The sequence below is a fragment of the Pleurodeles waltl genome, chromosome 5 (genome assembly GCF_031143425.1).
Source record: "Pleurodeles waltl isolate 20211129_DDA chromosome 5, aPleWal1.hap1.20221129, whole genome shotgun sequence".
Taxonomy (NCBI): Eukaryota; Metazoa; Chordata; class Amphibia; order Caudata; family Salamandridae; genus Pleurodeles; species Pleurodeles waltl.
Window position 1 is genome coordinate 1,710,261,415 of NC_090444.1, and position 21,953 is coordinate 1,710,283,367.

The window sequence follows — 21,953 nt, forward strand, 5'->3', positions numbered from 1 at the left end:
TTTATTTTCCTCAAGTCCTGCACAATTCGGACCTTCCCACTCGGCTTTATCAGTCCCATGATTGGCGAATTACATGGACTGCTCAACACTTCTTTCAGTACTCCCTGTTTTACGAACTCGCCAATCAGTTGGGCGACTTTCATGGGGGTATCTTGTGCCATGTGGTATTGTGGGGTCTGGGGAAAGGTTGCATTGGGTTTTACTGTCACTTTCACTGGTTCCACTCCTTTCACCAATCCCACCTCCTTTCCTGACATATCCCATACTTCTTTTCCGACTGTTTCCCGTAATTCAGCTGGAATATCTTCTTCAGTTAACATCGGAAGAAGGTTAATCAGAGGATATTTTTCATCGACAACTTCCATCTCGTCCCCTTCTACACTGTCCTCCTCTTCCCCATCACTGCTCGTCTGAATTCTGATTCCATCGTACGAACACATAATCGAACATCCCAATTTGCACAATAGGTCTCTCCCTAACAGTGCTATCGGGCTTGAGTCACAGACCACAAAATTATGTACCCCTTGGTAGTTACCAATGCTGATTGGTACTGGATCCGTGATTGGGTTCGTCAGGTACCTGTTTGCTACTCCCACCACTTGAACTGTCCTCCCTGAGAGTGGCAAATTTGGTACTTCAATGCTCCTAACAGTTGAACGTGTGGCTCCTGTGTCCACCAAGAATGAAACACGATGACCCATAACTTTTCCCTCCACATATGGACCCTTTTGATCAACTTCCAAGGATGCTGCAAGCACACAATTTCCCTCCTCATCTGAACTTTCACTCTCCCATACATTGTTTATTCCACTCTCACTGTGTAATGGGAACTGTTGTACTGTGCCGTTTGTACTCATCACCTGACTCGAGACCTGTGGAGGAAGCATCACTTGCTGCTGACTCATTGGTGCCAAGGGTATTTGCATTTGCTGATTAGGTACCATGGGTAACTGCTGTTGCATTGGCTGCATTTGCGTCATCTGCATACGGGGCATTTGCATCTGCTGCGGCTGCATAGGCTGTAATCCTTGCAGCTGATTTATGTTCTGAAAATTTGGGTTTGGACCTCTCATTTTCGGTCCCCTCATTGTCTGAAATGCATTGACATCATTGTTTTGCTGACCAACACCTGCACCTTCCTGCACCACCATTGGGCACTCGCGTTTCCAATGTCCGACGATTCCGCACACGTGACACGGCATCACCCTTTTCATTGCCTGCATACCATTCGGAGTCACAACAGTGTTCAAATCCGGACCATTATTTACAAAACCTCCTCTGCCTCTCACCTGTGGCTGAAACACCATATTTCCCTGCGGCTGCGGCTGCGGCTGCGGCTGCGGCTGCGGTATCTGCTGTTGGAACCCTTGCAACCCTTGCAAACCTTGCAGACCTGTCTGAGCTGCCTTAAGTTGCATCACCATCACTTTCTCTTTCAACCTTTTCTGTTTCACCTCAATCTCGTCACTACAGTATTTCGCATAATTCAACACCTCATCAATCGGTTTCGACTGCCAACAAATCAAATGCGACTTTATCATCTGACTTATCTCTGGTCTCAGCCCTTCCACAAATCTAAACACAAAATGAAGCATGTCCTTCGCCTCTATTGTTTCCGTGCCACTGTAGTTCTTGAACGCCTTCAACAACCTCTCGTAGTAACTATGAATTGACTCTTTAGCCTCTTGGGCAGTTCGATCAATCTTCTGCCAATCCACATTTTTCGCGGCAACCTTCGTCAAATGCTCAATCACCTTATAGTACAAGCTCATCACCATAGGTGATGGTGCACCCGTATCCCTGTCCCTCTCTGGTTCACTTGTCGGCCAACCTACAGCTCTTTTGCATTCCTCCCACAAATCTGCCGGAACCACAATCTCAAAGAGGTGTTCAGGTCTTCCCAAAGACATTTTGCAAGCTTCACAAACCTATCAGTCTGTTGATACCATTCAATCGGTTTCTCTCTCAGTTTGGGAAAATCATCCGTAAAGGATTGAATGTCGCTTCTGTGCCACGGTACATGTATCAATTTTCCCCCTGCTGTCTCCCTCATTGGTAACATGGTTACTGCATCACTACTCTGTTGTCTTTTCTCCTTGTGCTCTGGGACACTGTCTTTCTTCTTTTCCTTTTTCTTTGCCCACCTGCTTTCCCATTTATCTAAGCACCTCCACACTTGTGCACTCTGCAGCAATTCTCTATGGTGCGTCTTCATGCCTGCTGACCTCATGTGTTCAAAGTCTGTGGTCCCGAAATCCAATCTATAGCTCCTGCTCAAGTGTTTTGTCTTGTCTATCTCAATCCCGTTTTTGTCAGCTATTTCTTGCAACCTTCTGTGTACCTTGTTCACTTCTCTCGTAATCCTGGGACATAGATACCTCAGCTCTTCTTCCGAGTAGGACTCTAGCCTATTCACACCCATAGTCCCTTCCACCAACTCTTCTGCTTCCATGCTCAACCTTACCCTGTTCAGGTAGTCTTCCCCCTTCCCACTTGTTGAGCTTTGTGTGGAATTCAAACTGTTGAACCATTGTGTTAGCTGTTGCGCATTTAACCCCATTAGTGTAGCATTCACATCGACTGCCATTGATGGTTGCGGCAACTTCTCAGTGCTCGATGATAGCGGTATTATCAGTGGGGGACTCGACCTCACCACTGTCGACTGAGCACATATGGGACTAAACTCCATCAAGGACCCAGATCCAGTTGGCTGAGCCGCTATCGGGGTTGTCCCTGGAGTGTTTTCTATGCACCTCCTTTCCATCCCATTCTGCAGCATTGATCCTTGACTGCTCATACCTGCGTTAGGCTGAACATACAAAGGTACCGGAGGACCTACAGTAATGGGTAGGGTTATCGCATCTGGGTTCTGTCCATTCCCCAGGTTCTGGGGCATGTTCATTCCCACACCATGGGTCATCATTGCCGGCATGCCCATCTGACTCCCCGTTATCTGAGCATGTGCTGTTCCCCCCTGCATCTGCTTTTGAGGCATCAAAAACTGAGTTGATTCAGCTTGTGCCAATGTTGGGTTGTGACCATTCTGTACTCCCATTACGGTTGGATCTAGAATCATTCCCGTACTGTTATCACTGCTGTAGTACCTTGGGACCTGCGGCTGATAATTCTCTGCTGGTTTCAATATAGGCACATCTGGATATATTCTCCTAACCTGCGGTATCTGCGGGGTGAACAGTAAACTCGGGTCCTTAGATCCCGATGGCGTTTCTGAACTTTGAGTTTCATTATCCTGTACCGGTGCCGGAGGGGCAGAACTGGTACTTGGACCTTGTCCATTCTCTGCATAAGGCGGTGGACGGTCGTTCAGCAATTGCATGATGAACTCCTCATCATCTGACTCGTCTTCTCTATCTTTGGAACACCTCCTGTTTGTCTTAAAGGTAGCTTTCTTGCCTGTCGCCTCTTCTTCCTTAGTAATTGCGGGAAACAATTTTATCCCCTGCAATACATCTGTCCTCCACACCTTCTGTGCATTGTCCCACCCAGCGTCCGCTAGTGTCTTTTCTACCTTTCTCATCCTGGTCTCGAACTTCTTTTGCTGTTGCTGTCTAGCCATTAGTTTCCAAATCGCTAGAGCCTCAAACTGTGCTGGCCTTGGAGGTACCTTCATGTCGTACATCGCGAATCTCAAATTCTCTAGGATCCTTATATTGAATGTCCCATGGATCGGGAACGCTACGCTCCCATGTTTCTCTGTCAGCTTGTGCCATTGCTTTAGCCAAAGGCACGGAGCTACCCCTTTTTCCTCCATTACAATGTAAGCTGGTGTACCTTCGGGTGGCGTCTCCTCTCCTACGCTCGCTTTAATGTAAGACTCCCCCTTCATCGCACTCTTTAATGCTTTAAAAAATTTCATTTTCTCGTCTTTTATTTCACAAAGTTTGTAATCAATAGGTGACTTTAATTCCCGGAATACTCTTCGCTTGCCTTTCCCCTTCCAATCGAGCCCCACGGACTGCGTCCAATCCGTGCGCGACCCTTCTCTACAACCAACCTATCCCAGCGCGGCTCCTAGTGACGTCACACTCACACACACTGCGGCTGACAAAGCCTCGCGGCTTGTCCTCCTTCACTCAGCTCCTCTCGTAACAACTTCTAGCATGTATTGCGAGCAACCAAAATAATAATAAAACAGATCTGTCGGTTTACTACAGGAAAGGTAACACAATCGCTTCAGGACCTTAGGGATTTTTCGCTAGCCTCGGCAGTTATTCCATCTTTCTCGGTCCCCACTTTCGCAAGCAAATCTGACCCGCAGACCTGCTCTCAACTTGTCAGTGATCTATTCTAGTGCACTTAGAATTTTGTCAAAGCCCGAAGTCGAAGTTTCTTTCACTCCCTTAACACACGTACCGACTTGTTGACCACGCCCGATCAAACTACTAAACCGCCCAGACCACAACATAAAACAAGTGTCTCATACACTTTTCAACATACTCCAGAGTCTCTTGACCTCGCAGGGCCCGTCTCAACAACAACAACCACGTGGACCTTTTTCTGCACAAAGCGCCACATACACGTGAAGTTCGACGACTTCCCTACTCTCACACTCGGAGTCGCACCTCCGCTATTTCTATGAAGTTCGACGACTTCCCTACTTCTACACTCGGAGTCGCACCTCCGCTATTCTCTAAGATCCTCGCAACCTTTTCACACAATCTGCGGCAATAAGCTGTGCAAGCGCAAAATTCTAACTTCACTCATACCATCACTAGTACCGCCAACGCTGATTCCACACCTCCATTCTCTCCATTCGCAAGCTCCGAGATCCCGGGAAAGTCGCGGGGGACTTAGCCCATCATCATTTTCTCAATCTGTTTTACCCAAGAAAAATCTAATTCAACTTCTCGAATGGGGTCCCAAAGGGCGCAACCGTTAATTCAACACCATGTGCTTTAAAGGTACGGGGTCCCAAAGGGAGTAACCATCCTCTGCTACCATCTACTGATAGAGCGTTTCCAGCCTAACAATTTACTTGTAGTTGGACGCTCTTGGGTCGATGAATCTTTTGACCAAGTGGGACTCTCCTTACTCGGGAGTAATCAATCAAAATCAACAATCAATAATCAATAACGAACATAAGCAATTCCCCGATCAACATAACACTTCACAATTAATCCAGAATACATTTCGGCGAAACCATGACCTTTCGGTCATGAATAATCACACCAGTTTATGCAAAGTTAATGAATTTATTTCCCTATATTAACAAAGCTAGCACAATGTAGATGTGTCTCAACACCAAATGATATATGTAAATGAACATTAATAGCTGTCCATAACGATGAAACAGATGCAATCCATGCAGCATTTGAATAATAATGCCTTCGATAATAGCAACACAAACCACTAAAACTATAATCTGTAATGAGCTAATTGCATACATTTAGTCAGGATAACAAGGTCTCAAATTGCATCGTGCATCAAATGAATCCTCATCTAACCTCAAATTAGCATCGGCATGTGGGACTTCATGCAAAAACAATTTAGCAACATTAATTTGGAAAACTCCTAACTAAGGCTCTTATCAAAATCAGCAGTTGGTTACCTAAAAAGAAACACAATGCAATTGTACAATTTTCCTTTCATATTTACCAAATTCAATCAGCATTCAAGGAAGTCTTCGTCTCACAGGTACCGATTTTGATCAGCATGGGTACCGGTTCCGATCAGCATGGGACGGGGGCAAAGGGGCAGGGTGGACAGGGCAATTGCCTCACAGCGGCAAGATAAAACTACTATTTCATGCAAAGGGACAAATCAAAGTTAAAGTCTCTAGGGCGAGAATTAATTAAAGTCTCTTTCTCTCGATTAGAGAAAGCATCAAAGTCTCTCGAAATGGCATCGAACATCAATTGGCATCATAGAAGATAGGCAATAATGTCCGATAGGTAATGGCCGCTTTCTTCCTCGTGCACCTGGGTTTTATAGACAACAGTTCAAATCCAGTAGGGTCTTTCATTGGAGGGTTCATAGGTTAGCTTCAAATTGTCCAATCAAAAACTACAGTTCTCAAGCTTTTACCTAAGCATACATTATCCTTGGAGTCGGGAACGTAAGTTGCAACATATTTTACCAATTAACTCACTTTCAGAGCGTCCATTGTCTGCACCTGCAGATTGACCTTGGAGTGGAAAAGAAGATGCCAGGCTGGCACGAAACCTTAAAGATAAGCATGTGAACGGTCTCACTGGAAAAGTACAGCTTCAAGCAAGAATACACGTTTATTAGCACATTGGAAAAATACGAGCATCTAAACCGTGAGACACGGCAGCTAGGCCAAAGCCTCCACTAAAGTTATGCTAAGCTAAAGCATTTCTACCAAGCAAATCATGGCACACGTTTACGATTATATCAAACTAGTACAATTCTAATACATCACGTTATATGAAGCACGCTTATAAATGTTGGCAAACTACTCTGAGGGCACATTTGTCCCCGTACAATCTTATTTAGTTCGATTAAAGTCACACTTGATTATTGCAGCACTACGTTTATGCACTAATAAATGTAAAACCTTCATTTCAGCTTCATCAGCAGCGTGAGTCAGGCAGCACGATCACGAACCTTCAAAGCTTTCAACTGAAAGCGCTCATATTAACACACAGCAAACCCAACGCTGTGATCGATTTGTTCGATTCAGCGTCATGGACATGGAATACGAGGCTGCCCCTATAGAGGCAATCAGCTATTGGCAGCTGCAGCATAGCTTTTCAGTATGGATGGATAGAAAAAGTTCACGTATTGTTCCATAGAGAGATATGCAGGGCCGGGAACAAAGGGCTGTTTTAGGCGGGAGTGTCCTGATAACAAAACCCACAACAACATGAAAAACTTGAAAGGTAAAAGTCACTCACGTAAACAGATGGGGTCTCATTTGCATCTGCAAAGATAACAAGTATGTAAAGCGCTCGACTTCTGCCAAGCGAGATCGGGCTCGTAAATTAGAGAAAAAGAAGTCCACGAGCTCGATGGAAAACAGCAAGCCTCGCATGTTTTCTGTACTTGGTCGCTGCGCTCGAGGAGGGCTAGCCACCGGAAAATGCATGACATATGGGTGCCTTTGACTAATGAAAGCAAGCAGATTTTATATGGGAAGCCCACGAACCAATTAAAAACACTGACGTGAAGTTGACAGGGCTCCGAGTCCTTTTCTAAATACAAAAGAGTCTCGCTGCGATACGCATGAGCGAGCACATGCAACGCAGGCTCGACCCTAAAAATGATTGCCCACACAGATGAGCCCTTTTTACTCCAGGGTTTGCAGTCCTAGAACCCAACCAAGTCAAAAATGCACTTTTAAAAAAAATACCGTGAATTTGCATTGTGATTTTATTTTAATTTAAAATGTTAATTAATTTAATGTAATTGTTATTTAATTTACACGTAATTGTACGAGGGCAGATCATCCTGCCCTCTGAAAATTTGTAGACATCATGTTAGAATTATTATGACATTTCCCAGGTGATTTAACTTTTCCTGGAGGTGGTATGCATGTGCCATCCCTAGACAAATATGTTTAAATATGTACTATATATGTTGAAATCGTTACTCAAAAGCATTAAATCTGGAAGTAAACAAGCACCATTCTAATTTTTCCATTTTTATTCTGGTTCTCTCTCACATCTCAATTATTAAGAGTTCTAACTTTAGTGTTTTTATCTTACAGTCAACAACCCACAGTACTTCTCGGACCCCACCAACCACATCAAAATCAACTCCATCAAAGCCAAAAGCATACTTATTTGGCAGACGCGGTATGTATTCCAAAACTGAAGTAAAGTTAGGATGACCCTCACATTCCGTGCATTGCGGGCACTGTCTCAAGTACTGAACTCTTCAATTTCAAATTATTGTGTTTAGGTGTCTTAGTGTAATGGACGCAAAACAAGATTGCAAAACCCAGAAGGTATTAGGATATCACATAAAAGTGCAGGGCTGGATGTAGGGGGACCTGGAGGGAGATGGTCACCCTAAGTGAAGTATGTTCTTTCACTATTCACCATTAAACCGCTTCCTGCATGCAAAGTGCACATGTTCAGGCGAGATGAGGAGGTAGAAAAGTGTTCTTTGTCTCTGACAGTAATCAGTATTATAGGTGTCACCATTATGCTATTACTAAATGCCTCAATAACATGGGTGAGATGTAGACCCCACATCAATACTATCATGCCTGAAACAGTACTTTATTTTACGTTCCATTGTGGTGTTTTATGCTCTACTCCGTTACCCCATTACAGTGCAGTCCTGAAATGCTTCTTAACAATATAGATACATTATACCCGGCATTGACTGCTTTACTATTACAGTTTACACATAAAAACTCTTGCATTAAGAATGTAAATTCATTTTTGTTCTCATGGACGTTTTACACACATATATTAGAGCAGCAGCATTGTGTAATATGACGAAACTCCAAATCCTCTACAAAGGGACGAGGAGTGGGTGCTGTAGAGCGGGTTCTCCCGGAAACCAGCGCTTTTTCCACATTTGAAGGAGTAGTCTTATAAATATTTTTTAAATCTATATCCATAGAAAGCTATGCACCTCTGGGGACAGATGTTTAGTCATGAAGAAGACAAACAAAAAGTCACTGATTGAAACGCAGCTGCGGATTACTTAAGGACATTTACAATTTGTCCATGTGTGAACCCACACATGCTAATTTATTTACCGAATGCACGAGTTCTACGTTATTTGCATATTCTTGGAAAGCAATGGAGATCTCAGATTCCTAGGAGTACTACTGGAACTCCAGAAGAATTAAAAAAAAAGTTGGAAAACATTTTCTTAATGTAGGAATAACCTGTCTGATGAATGGAACCATCAGTGGTAACAGACCGACTGAAAGAGTCACAAATTCGCTTCTATCATGTTACTTAAAGGTTTGTAGCAAACGTCAGTTTTTAGCTGACTAGTCAAAGAGTCAGGTAAATATGTGTTGTTTACTGATTTACGTCAGTATTCAAATGTAGAGCTATTTTTATCGGACAGGTCACATTTCTACATAGAGGAATGTTGTGCTAGGATTACTTTTCAATGACTATTTTTTTCTCCATATAAAAAATGTGGTAGTCATAGATATATTATTTCCTCTACAACGTCACAGTTTTGGAGGGTATTTCTTCCTATTTCACACCCTGAAAATAGATTTACTCTCATCTTTAAAAGGAATATATCTGTGACCTTTTTCAGGGTAGTAAACTAATGACAAAAACATTTTGAACACCCAAAAGCACACATATTTGTGGGTGCATAAAGTCTTTTGCAGATAACACTGCCCATGAACTGGCACAACTCGCCCATGTGACCGTATCTACTCGCACTTAAAACCATTTTAAAAGGACAATATTCCACAACTGCAGATCCTGCGACTATAGGAATTGTTATCCCTTCTCAAATTCTATGATCTGATGATTTTACAAATACAATTTCGTGGATTGGTAGATAACGTACATCAGTTTCACGATCTCTTCTTGTAAGTTGACCAGAGGAATAGTAGAATTAATTTAATCCTCCAACTTCGCCTAACCCTCGTTATCGAAATCTAAAAAGTGCATCAGGACATTTCACTGTGGGCTTTGATCAGCCTCTCTGACAAAAAGGGAATTTATCTAGCCTTTACTCAACAAACACACATACCTACCAGGAACCATATTTTCTAACAAAAGTTAATGCTAGGCCATGTTCACTATTGACCTTCACATTTTTGGGGAGGCCATGGATAGCCTAAAAACCCTCCTTCAGGTCTATTTTCTGACTTCTTACAGCTTTAGGCTCTCATTTAGGAGGCCCTTGCGGTACCGGAGTGTCACTAAAAGTGACACTGCGGTGGCGCAATGCCTTGCACCATATTTACAAGGCGGCGCTAAGCCACTTTTTGTGAATACGGCCCCTTTACATGCACACTTAGCATGGAAGGGGCGTGCAATGAGTGTTGCTGTGGGCAATCCACTGCAACACTCATTGCATTTTGATGCAGCCCCAGACATACAATGAATCGTAAACCAGAGGCAGTGCCAAGAACTAACATCACCCCAGAAGTGGTGTTAGCATATCCCAACAAGGAAAAATACAGTTTTTTCTCCATGTTTTTGCTTTTTCCATGTGGCCTGATATCCTAAAATCTGGGCGTATGGTTCGATTCAAACCTTAGTGTAGAAGGACAAACCTCTGGATTGGCTGGCTCATGTTTCAGTATCCTGAAAATGCTCAGGAAGATCACAGGTTTCTTCCCTGTAGAGGTCAGGCTTTGGTGAAGCTCCATTGACTATCTGTGAGGCATTTAAAGCCCTCGGTTTTTGCCACAAAATTCAGAAGGGAATAAGTCCTCAATGCTTATTTCTGATGTTCCAGGATTACTGCCCCAACAGAAATCTCAGATCAGCTGATGCGGCCCTAATGACAGTGCCCAGGATAACGAGGGCGGGGGAAGGGCTTGTTTGTTAAGGTTATTGGACCCCAACCTGTGTAATTCCATGCCTCCTGGCCTCAGAGAGGAGAAACAGTAAGCTATTTTTAGGAAGAAGCTGAAGACTTGACTCTTCCAGGCCAAGGAAGAGTAGAGCCAACAGAGCCTGCTGTCTTTGTGGGGAACTTCTAGCATAGGAAACCTTCTTTTGGCGTAACCAGGCACTTTATAAAACTCCAAACATAACATAACACTAGGTCCACAAAAATATGTCTTCCCTCTTGTTGGTGATATTAAATCTCTCAGGATACAGCATGACATAAGACACACAAACGTGTTTTAATTTCCTAACTGCTGTGACAACACTGCTATCATCTTTCACTTCTGTGGTAAAGTCTGGATAAATTGTAGAACATCACACACTTCTTCTAACAGAGCTAACAGACTAGATGTACCTGATCCCTAAAATTGAAAAATCATGGCAAAAATGCCTTAACAATTGAACTTGTTTATAGTTACTGCTAGTAAGTATTTAGCAAAGGTTTCCATCTTTCCAATACTGAAAGACTTTAGCATGCCAATGATTCCTGTCATTATAACAGGAACTTGCCTTGAATTCCTCTTCCTTCACCTTTATAAGCTCTAAGATTTTCTCAGGTCTGGCAGCTTCTCACTGTTAATCTTGGCATTAGCATCTGACTTCCTACATTCTGCCATATTTAGTCACGTGGCTTGTTTGTCAAGGTTTTACTTCATTTGAGTTAATCAGATGGTGAATGTTAACAGCTATAGAATGAAGACTGTTCTTTATATTGACAAGCAGTGACTTTATATTAGAATTCATCTCAAAGCCTATTTCTTCCAACTACATTTCATCAGTAATAGTACTACTTCATGATTAATTTTCTTTAAAAACATTTGTGCATTCAGCAAATCTTTTATTTGCATCTGGTCTGTCTTGATATTGATGATGTGCATTTCTGGATAGGGGAAAGGAAGATGAGTATATACATTTCACTCTCAGCCAATGGGTCTGAAAAGCTGTCCCTTTGCACTGATGGATGAGAACAATAGGGTTCTTTATCTTCTCTTAACTTGCTCTTTGTGCCACAAATAAGTACCGTTTTGGTTTGTATTTGGGCTTAGCTCACTCTGCCTTCTATTCGTAAGTGCAGAAGTGTTAGGTGGAGTACAGAGATTCTAATACGTTCCAACCACCTCAAGAATGTTATGTTATGTTATCCAATTTGTAGAGCGCATGGCTACCCTAAGGCTTCCCAGCGCTAGCAGACCGTGACCAGATCTCGGCATTGCACACACCAGATCTAAAACAACCAAGTTTTCAAAGCCTTCCGAAAATTGTATTCATGGCTTATCAGTCGCAATTTGGGAGGCAGAGAGTTCCACAACTTGGCACCCAGGTATGCCATTGTGGTGCCACCCCACCCAACTTTGTTTACTCTGGGTAGAGTAGCCAATGCTGCTGAGGATGATCTAAGGTCTCTATTCGGTTTGTAGAAAGAGGCAAGGTTCTTTAAGAGTGGAGGACCTCTACTGTGAAGGGAACTTTGTATACAGCAGAGAGCCTTGAATTTTTTGCGCTGTTCGATGGGTAGCCAGTGTAAAGAGACTAAACCTGCTTTTACCGAGGTCCATCTAGTAATATCCAATAGCAAGCAGGCAGCCACATTTTGTACCCGCTGCAGTTTCTTCTTTACATAAGACGGAGAGCCAAAAAATAGGCCATTGCCTTAATCTAACCTAGAAAGAACAGTAGCCTGGATGATAAGCCTTCTGGCCAAGGCGGGCAGAATTACAAAGACCTTCCTTAGGAGTCTCAGTAGGCTGAAGCAGGTAGACATGATGCACCTACCATGCTTTTCCAGTGTTAACAAGGGATCCAGCCATATCCCTAGACTTTTGATATGTTTCTTTGGAGGAAGAAGTTCCTCCAATGTGCTAGGAATCTTAATCGGTTTGTTTGGTGAAGCAAACCAAGATCATTAGTTCAGTTTTCTCACCGTTTAGTTGCAGTTTGCTGTCTGACATCCATCCTGACACAGCTTGTAGACAGGAGGACAGTGTGGCGCCTTCTGAGAAGGAGACCACCAATTGGGTGTCATCTGCGTAAGACACCAAGGTTAGTCCGAAGGATTCCACCAACGTGGCCAGAGGGGCCATATATATGTTAAAAAGTGTCGGCCTAAGAGATGATCCCTGTGGAACGCCGCAGTTGTATTGGAATTTATCAGAGTAATGGGACCGGTCAAGGACCTGAAATGTTCTACCTTATAAAAATGAGATGAGCAGCACAAGGGCTCGTACCTTAATTCCGCTGTTCCTCATCCTCTGGGCCAGCACCTGATGGTCTACAGTGTCGAACGCCACACTCAGATCGAGCAGTATGACCACTGTAGTCCGTCCCTTATCCACACACTTCCTAGCTTCCTCCACCACTGCGATGAGTGCTGCTTCTGTGCTGTGTCCCGGTCTAAAACCCATTTGGGACAGGTGGAGAAGGTCGTTATCTTCTAGGAAGGTGGAGAGTTGCATATTAATGTGCTTGTCTAGTATTTTGACTGGGGTGGGTAGTAAGGAAATAGGCCTCGAATAAAGTTTTCTTAAGAAGTGGCTTAACTATGGCGGGTTTCCACAGACACGGAACAGAACCTTTAGTTATTGATGTGTTCAGAATTTCTGTTAAGACCAGCACTATCATAGTCACCACTCTGGCTAGTATGTGAGGGGGGGCGGAATCTAACGGAGATCCTGACTTGAGTGCGGTGAGGGATGCTGTGACCTGTGCCTGAGAAATAGGGGTAAACTGAGAGATAAAGGCTAATTGGTTATGGGTGGGAATATCCCGCTCCTCTGACCTGGGCAAAATATTGTTGAACTTTGAATAAATGTCCGGGATTTTTTGTTGGAAGAAGCCCGCTAGCTTATTGCTATGCTCCCTGGAGGCTTCCATAGGGTTCTCCTCCATGGGGACCTGGAGAATTTCTTTTAGAACCTGAAACACTTCTTTGGGGGAACCAGAGGCATCTTCAATTCTTTCCTGATAATAAGTGCTCTGCGCTAATTTAATCTCGGCATGATAAACTCTGATTGCTTTTCTCTACGCCTCCCTATCCACTAGTTCATATGATTTCCTCCATCTTCTCACTAGCCTTTTGCACTCTTTTTTGAGGTGGTGCAGGTGGGGAGTAAACCATAAAGCACTAGCTTTCCTACGAGGACCAAGAATGGAAATGGACATAATTAAGGATCCAGCCTGGAGAGGGCCAGCCATACTTGCTCTGTGACATACAAAGTCAAGAGCTAGGAGCAAAGCTGACCCAGGAGAAAGACCCTCCATAGAGCACCCACCACATGAATATTACATTTCTGGTAATTAGGCATAATATATTGAGGCTTCGAGCTCATTACATTTTCCTCATATAATCAATTGCCTACAAAAATTCCACTCACCATGACCTTAGGCACAAACCAGATCATTGCAATGCACAACTGTGCTTTCTCCCTTTGATTATACAACAGTGCACCCAGCTTGCCCACCCAGGCTTACAGCCTTTCAGTGCCTTTATGTCACTTACTTTTAGGAGCTGTCAATGGCTTTTTTCACTACTCTGGGGTTGCAACATATCTTGATCAACACTTCACCTTCCACTCACCATCACTGCCTTAGTCTCTTTTCCCTATTTTCATAGGGGACAGGCCTGTGCAGTCTACAGCAGGGACCCACAGATGAGCTGCAGTCAGTGATAGCAGTGGTCTTGTCAGTGGTTGACATAGGGGCTTCACTCTGAGACAGTGTGAGGAGACACACCATATATTATGAGTTGCATGTCTGAAGTGGTGGGCATGTGCAGTCTGCACACAGACCCTCACCAGCAGCCCCTCTCACTGGAAAGACTGTTTGGCAGAGGGTCACAGTATGTAATGAAGACCACTAAATGCTACAGATGTGTTGAGCTCCTCACCAGTCAATGATCAGGCCATTGTGCTGTAGGAATACTGAGTGACAAAGTTTGCCAACAGGCTGTAGGATCAAAGGTAGGTTTCAAGGTGAGTCAGGAAGCTGTTGCTCTAATTTACAGCACCGTCTTGGTAGCCAGCTCACCAGAAACCCCTTCCACTTGCTCACTTCATAAAAGATGTCAAAGCAAGCTGCATCACTGGTCCCTAATATTTTCCAGTTCTTAATACAGAATACAGAATTCTTCTAGTGGACTTCAGGCTCAGCTTCCAAATTCCTGCATCTTCCAGTGTGCCTAGGCTCAGAATGAAGCTCAACTTTCTCTGACATTTATCAGGGGGCCATATTTTGCAAGTTTAGTGGAAGTGCTTTCCAACATTTATTGATGCAAAGGACACTTCAGCTCATTTTACATTTCCTTTAGCCTATGAAGCATCAATTCCTCATTCTTCTCTCTTCTTTATAATTTTAGGGACTGTCTAAGGATTTCATATAGGTTTTAGAGGGTTCAGGCTAACACAGAATTGTTAGGTACTCTTAATCCCGTCCATATCTGTTGCCTTCATGTCCTTTAACCAGATTGGGAGGCGTCTTTTGTACACACTGGTCCAACTCCACTCTGGCAATGCATGTGAATAAACGATGGAGCTGCATAAGTCAGGCATCAAAAATATAAATGTTCCTCTAACTATATACATTTTTTTCCAGGCACTTCAACAGTAGTTTGAAAGTTGTACTCAGTCAGGGACGTAGAATTTGTCCTCAAACTTGGGGGGCTCACTCAGACGTTAGTCAGCTAATGCACTTGAGTCTGACTAATTGCCTTCATCTCCCTTCTTTACTGTTTCAGGAACAGAGTAATCTTGTGGTATGAAGTCTTGGTTAATTTTCATGGTCAATCTTTTTACATTTTGAGGAGAGACTGGTCCTACTGACTGTGACAACTGCATCAGCTGCACTGAACACACACTGAACAGACACAATGGCTACCGGTTAAGCCAGATATTATATTGCTGCCTGCAGACCTCTGGCCTATAGTGTATTTTCCCATACCAATATACTAATGGGTTTGAATCCATGTAGACCTCTTATGGGTCATCCAGACAGTATTGGACCTTCCTCTGAGTAGCCATTGGTGCTTCCATTTGTTTGACCTCTATTGCCTTTGCCTTTGAACTCAACTTAACCCCTGCCACTTGAAACCAAGCCATTGTAGAGCATGGGGTGGATTTTCCTGTTGCTGGTGCTGTTCTTGTTGCCAGTGTTGTGTTGATGTTGGCTGCTGTGAGACAACCGCACTGCCCCCTCTGGAGATTAAAAGTTGTACACCAGAACTTTGGCCAGGACTCTAACTTCCAGCCGTTCTTCTTCCAGGTTTCTTGCTTACTCAACTATCCATGTCTTATATAGTGAAACCTCCCCTTCTGAAAAAGTATTGTGTCAGAGATTTACTCCTTAGAGCACATGCTCTGCCTTTGCAGCCTCGGATCAACAACCAAGCAAAGGATTAAACTCTCAACCAACTCATGCTTCTTCATTCACACTGGTGAACCTTTGTAATACCTTTTTTAACTGGGCCTGTAGCAGATGCTACAGTGGGATAACTTGGCTCATCAAACTGTCCTCCTTGTTAACGTTCTGTGTCAAAAGGAAGTAGCATTTGTCAGGCATTTGACTAGGCCTTATTTGCCCATCTCCATGGTCGTGCTTTTTTCCATTTGCATGTCCTCCTCTTTGAAGGACTTAGTCAATCATTGGTCTGTTGTACTCAGGCAGACATTGTAACATGTAGTAGTTCGAGATTCCAGTGAGTTGGCGCCCCCTGTATGAGCGCTTTAACTGGACTCTATTAGCACACTGGATGATTCTCAACTGCTTCCAGGCTTTAAAAGAATGACTGAAATGAGTGTAGATTCTTCTGCAGGTGGTCAGCATGTTTCTGACTATGTCTTCACTTTTTGAGAAATTTCTACTAACCAGGTTGATGCAATCCACCAAAGACAGGACCCTGAAACATTCACCATCTGCCATGGTCTTCACTATGTTACTGCCATTGTCCGCTGCAACAAATCCATCTGTGAGAGTTCTGAATCACACCCATTCAAACACCTTTCTCCATGTTGAATACCGCTACTGTTGCATGCCGCTGAACGCCCTTAGAAGTTGCTTCAGTGCTGAGACCTGCAAATAGCTGTTTCTTAACCCCAACAAAAGAGATTTAGTGTGATACACCTGTAATCAGTTGCTTGACAAGTGGTCCATATGTCCATATGTCTGCCATCTGGTGGAAAGGATGAACTGAACTATGATGCAAAGCTTCTCCAATCAATTGTGATGGGGAGCTGGAACAGAAACTCTGGAAAATAGGTCTGGCAAGGAACCTTTGTTTTCAGGTAGATCACCACAACAAATTTGAAAACTCCCAGTTCTTATGCAAACCAAAAATGGGGATGTTCAGTACTAAAAGTTTATCCAGCTTACTGTTCTTCAACCATGTCTTTGGGTGGTTTCATTCATAGGGCCCCTCCTGCCTAATCATGTCAGTAATAGTAGCTTGGATTGTTTCCTTTTATGGTAGCACTGACACAGGTGACTTCTGGAGAGAACCATATTATGGCAGACTCCATGTGAGTCTTGAGGTAATCATCAGTGCTTGTTGTGATGTCTGCACCTGAGGTTTGAACAATTTGGAGGTTGCTGATACGGGTGATGCTGGCTGGGGACTGCTGAGGATTGCTGGGGACAGGGCTGCTTGGTGTAAAGTTCCCATCTTCTTCTTCCTCATCACCTCCTCCCATCATGATCTAAGTAGCTTTTTCCGCTCTCAAATCACCACCATCAGCTACTTGCTTCCGGATTGTGTTTTTTTTTCATTTTCTTTTTTTTTCATATGGGTCATTTGGCCTCCAGTACCATAGTTTGAACCAGGCTTACCTTGTGACACTAGTGTCTCAAATGGAACATATGGTACATATTGCAGTGTTATTCTCCTGCTTGCTAATTGTAAGAAAGAAGGCCCAAACTGGGGAGGTGAACTTTTTTAGTGTGCCACTGCCTTAAGGAATGAGTGAGTGTTTTAGGTGAGGTAGTGGTGGATGCAAGTCTCACCGGTGGCCTTGGACATACAGAATCTGGCGGTGGTGGTGGAACCAGTGCCACATTCCTTTGAGTGTGGGGGGGGAATCTCAGTGTCCTCTGAGTGGGCTTCCATACTGACAGTCTGGCTCATCCTGGTCACTGTCTCTTTCCATTATTCTAAGGCTTTAAGGAACTTTCCTTTACCCCTGTCTCTTGTGGCGGGTCTCAGACTTGGCTGTGAACCAGTCCATGTCTAGATCATTTCCAAAGCATCAGAACAGAGGCTTAGAGAAGATGGAGTGCAGGAAGCTGGCCTGGTGTGTGGTGGGTAGCTGAGGTACTTACACTTTATACCAGGTCCTGGTATCCTCTATAGGTGAAATATAGGCTGTGTCTAGAAGCCAGGCTCTATAGTGGTAGCTGTGAATGAGCAGCCAAGGCTTCTCTAGGAGACATGCAAAGCTCATGCAATACCACTGTAGTCACACAGCACTTACACACATGAAAGAATACACTCAGTGTTACACAAATAAAGGTACTTTATTATGGTAACACAACACCAAAATGACTATAGAGGTAATACTCCCTTAGGAGGTAAGTATTACACAAGATATGTACACTAGTGGTCAGAAGTAGGCATAGAGCTAGTTAGAAAACAGTGCAAATGGTGTAAAACACAATAGAGAATAGTGGATCTTTGGGAGCTCAAACCACATACAAAAAAATGGAATGCAAGAGTGTCACCGCCACCCAGGTAAGTGGAGTGTGTAGTGGGTCATTAGGGGTGCCAGGAAAGCACAAAGGTAAGTACCACAACACCCCCCAGCAACCAGGAAAGCAGGAGTAAATTACTAGAATTTTCCCAAAACACCCTCTTAGAAGAAACAAAGAGAATTGCAAAACCCAGAAACTCCTGCAAGAAACTGTTAGCTGTTTCTTAACCCCAACAAAAGGGATTTAGTGTGATACACATGTAATCAGTTGCTTGACAAGTGGTCCATATGTCCATATGTCTGCCATCTGGTGGAAAGTATGAACTTAACTATGATGCAAAGCTTCTCCAACCAATTGTGATGGGGAGCTGGAACAGAAACTCTGGCAAAATAGGTCTGGCAAGGAACCTTTGTTTTCAGGTAGATCACCACGACAAATTTGAAAACTCCCAGTTCTTCTGCAAACCAAAAATGGGGATGTTCAGTACTAAAAGTTTATCCAGCTTACTGTTCTTCAACCATGTCTTTGGGTGGTTGTATTCATAGGGGCCCTTCTGCCTAAACATGTCAGTAATAGTAGCTTGGATTGTTTTCTTTCATGGTGCCACTGACACAGGTGACTTCTGGAGAGAACCATGTGATGGAAGACTCCATGTGAGTCTTGAGGTAATCATCAGTGCTTGTGGTGATGTCTGCACCTGAGGTTTGAACAATTTGGAGGTTGCTGATATGGGTGATGCTGGCTGGGGACCGCTGGGGACAGGGCTGCTTGGTGTCTTCTTCTTCCTCATCACCTCCTACCATCATGAGCGAAGTAGCTTATTCCGCTCTCCAATCACCACCATCAGCTACTTGTTTCAGGTGCTTCTCCCACTGGATTGTGTGATTTTTTGTTTTTCATATCGGTCATTTGGCCTCCAGTACCATAGTTTGAACCAGACTTACCTTGCCGAACGCTAGTGTCTCAAATGGAACATATGGAACATATTGCAATGTTATTCTCCTGCTTGCTAATTGTAAGAAAGAAGTCCCAAACTGGGGAGGTGAACTTTTTTAGTGCACCACTGCCTTAAGGAATGGAGGTAGGTGAGTGTTTTAGGTGAGGTAGTGGTGGATGCAGGTCTCAGAGGTGGCCTTGGACATATGGAATCTGGCGGTGGTGGTGGAACCAGTGCCACATTCCTCTGAGTGTGTGGGGGGGGTAATCTCAGTGTCCTCTGAGTGGGCTTCCATACTGACAGTCTGGCTCATCCTCGTTGCTGTCTCTTTCCATTATTCTAAGGCTTTCAGGAACTTTCGTTTACCCTTGTCTCTTGTGGTGGGTCTCAGACTTGGACGTGAACCAGTCCATGTCTAGATCATGTCCAGAGCATCTGAACAGAGGCTTAGAGAAGATGGAGTGCAGGAAGCTGGCCTGGTGTGTGGTGGGTAGCTGAGGTACTTACACCTTATACCAGGTCCTGTTATCCCCTATATGTGAAATGTAGGCTGCGTCTAGAAGCCAGGCTCTCTAGTGGTAGCTGTGGATGAGCAGCCAAGGCTTATCTAGGAAACATGTAAAGCTCATGCAATACCACTGTAGTCACACAGCACTTACACACATGAAAGAATACACTCAGTGTTACAAACATAAAGGTACTTTATTTTGGTAACACAACACCAAAATGACTATAGAGGTAATACTCCGTTAGGAGGTAAGTATTACACAAGATATATACACTAGTTGTCAGAAATAGGCATAGAAATAGTTAGAAAACAGTGAAAATAGTGTAAAACACAATAGAGAATAGTGGATCTTTGGGAGCTCAAACCACATACAAAAAAATGGAATGCAAGAGTGCCACCCCCACCCATGTAAGTGGATATGTAGTGGGTCCTCAGGGGTGCCAGGAAAGCACAAAGGTAAGTACCACAACAGCCCCCAGCAACCAGGAAAGCAGGAGTAAATTACTAGAATTTCCCCCAAAACACCCACTTGGAAGAAAAGAAGAGAATTGCAAAACCCAGAAACTCCTGCAAGAAACCAACAGTGGATTCCTGAAGAGGCAGACCTGTGAGAAGAGAAGACCAAGTCCAGGAGACACAGCAGAGTCTAGTGGGGAAAGGACCCCCTACCCACCAAGCTGAGGATTGCAGGAGTTGGTCGACAGTGCAGAGGGAAAGTCAGCACTGCAGACCTGGAATTGGAGTTGAGCTCCTGGAGGATGCAGGTGATGTCCCACGCCGAACGGAAGATTGCAACTGGGTTTACATGTCCGTAGTCCACCAACAAGCCTTGGCACAGGCAAAACTCGCGGTTGGCAGAAAGTGGTGCTGCCAGGGACCAGCCAGGCCTAGGAGGACTCAACCCAGGAGGTGGAGTCAGAGGGAGACCTCAGCGTTGCAGAGACCCCACAGAAGCACAGGCAGCATGCACAGGAGTCCCACAGGATAGGGACACAGAAGGTGCAAATGGAGCCCAAACAGCACTATGAAAGTGAGTTCCACGTCACAGCAGAGTCACTCAGGGAGCTGTGCATAGCAGGAAGGAGTGCTGGGGGCTGGAGCTACCCGAAAGTTGATGACCCCTTGGAAGAAGTGCCAACAAGCCTTGGCAGCTGCAAAGGATGCAGTGCAAGGGGGTACCATCCTGCATGGGGAAGGCAAGGGCTTACCTCCACCCAAGTTGGACAGCTGGTAGAAAGGACCAGCTGGACCACTTCCAACCACCTCCCGTGTTGCCGTTCCATGCAGCTCAGCAGGAGAGGAGAACCACACAACCCGCCGTCTTTGCTGTTGGTGCCTGCAGATGCAAGGGAGTGACTCCTTCACTCAAAGGGAGAGTCCCTCTTCTTTCCTGTGCAGACTGAAGACGGGCTGTCCCCAGAGGATGCACAGCCAGGGAAACCTGGAAGGAGCCGAAGAAACAATGTTGCAGGCAAAGTCTTCTTCTTTGTTGCAGATTGTCGAGTCCTGGAGAATCCATATGCATTTTCTTTGGACAGAAGTTGAAGTAAGGGATGCAGAGGAATCCTGCTGGAATATTGTAAGCCAAATCTGATAACCCACCCAAAAGAGAGACCCTAAATATCCCTTAAAGGGGGATTGGTCACTTAGCTGGGTAACCACCTATCGGGACAGGGGGATTCTGACAACACCTGCGTGGCCAAGCCACTTAGATGCTCCGAGAGTTTCCTGCCAACCTTGGATTCAGGATGGCAGAACCCAGGGACCCTTTGCTAGAGCTCTGGGCACCACCCCTGGGGTGGTGATGGAGTGGCCACTACCCTTTCCATTGTCCAGTTTCGCGCCAGAGCAGGGACTGGAGGTCCCAGAACCAGTGTAGACTGGTTTATGGATGGAGGGCACCAAATGTGCTCTTCAAAGCATACCAGTGGCTTGGGGAGGCTACCCTTCCCAAGCCATGTAACACCTATTTCCAAAAGGAGAGGGTGTAACACCATTCTGGGCTTGAGCTGCTGAAACAACAATAGGGCAGAAACCTGCCTGTGAGGTGGCAGCAGCTTGGGCTGCTTGACAAACCTCAGAAGGCTGTGGAAGCAATGCTGGGGGTCCTCAAAGGAGCCCCCAGAGTGCATGGAATCATTCAACAAATATTTGCAAACGTATTGGGGTATGATTCCAACATGATTGATACCAAACATGCCTAGGTTCGGAATTACCATTATGTAGCTGGACCTATGTCCAGTACACGCGTAAAATGACATCCCAACAATCATAAATCCAGGAAAGTGGGTCTGGAGTTTGTGGA

General features: G+C 44.5%; 1 protein-coding gene across 5 annotated transcripts in view; it reads left to right on the forward strand.

Moving 5' to 3' along the window:
- Nucleotides 1-21,953, forward strand: part of LOC138296693 (adhesion G protein-coupled receptor F5-like) — a 912,996-nt gene that overhangs the window by 871,229 nt on the left and 19,814 nt on the right. For all 5 annotated transcript variants that reach the window (XM_069236060.1, XM_069236064.1, XM_069236063.1 and 2 more), the window contains one exon: nucleotides 7,691-7,778. In XM_069236060.1, coding sequence (XP_069092161.1) covers nucleotides 7,691-7,778 — 88 coding nt within the window. The remainder of the gene's footprint in view (nucleotides 1-7,690; nucleotides 7,779-21,953) is intronic.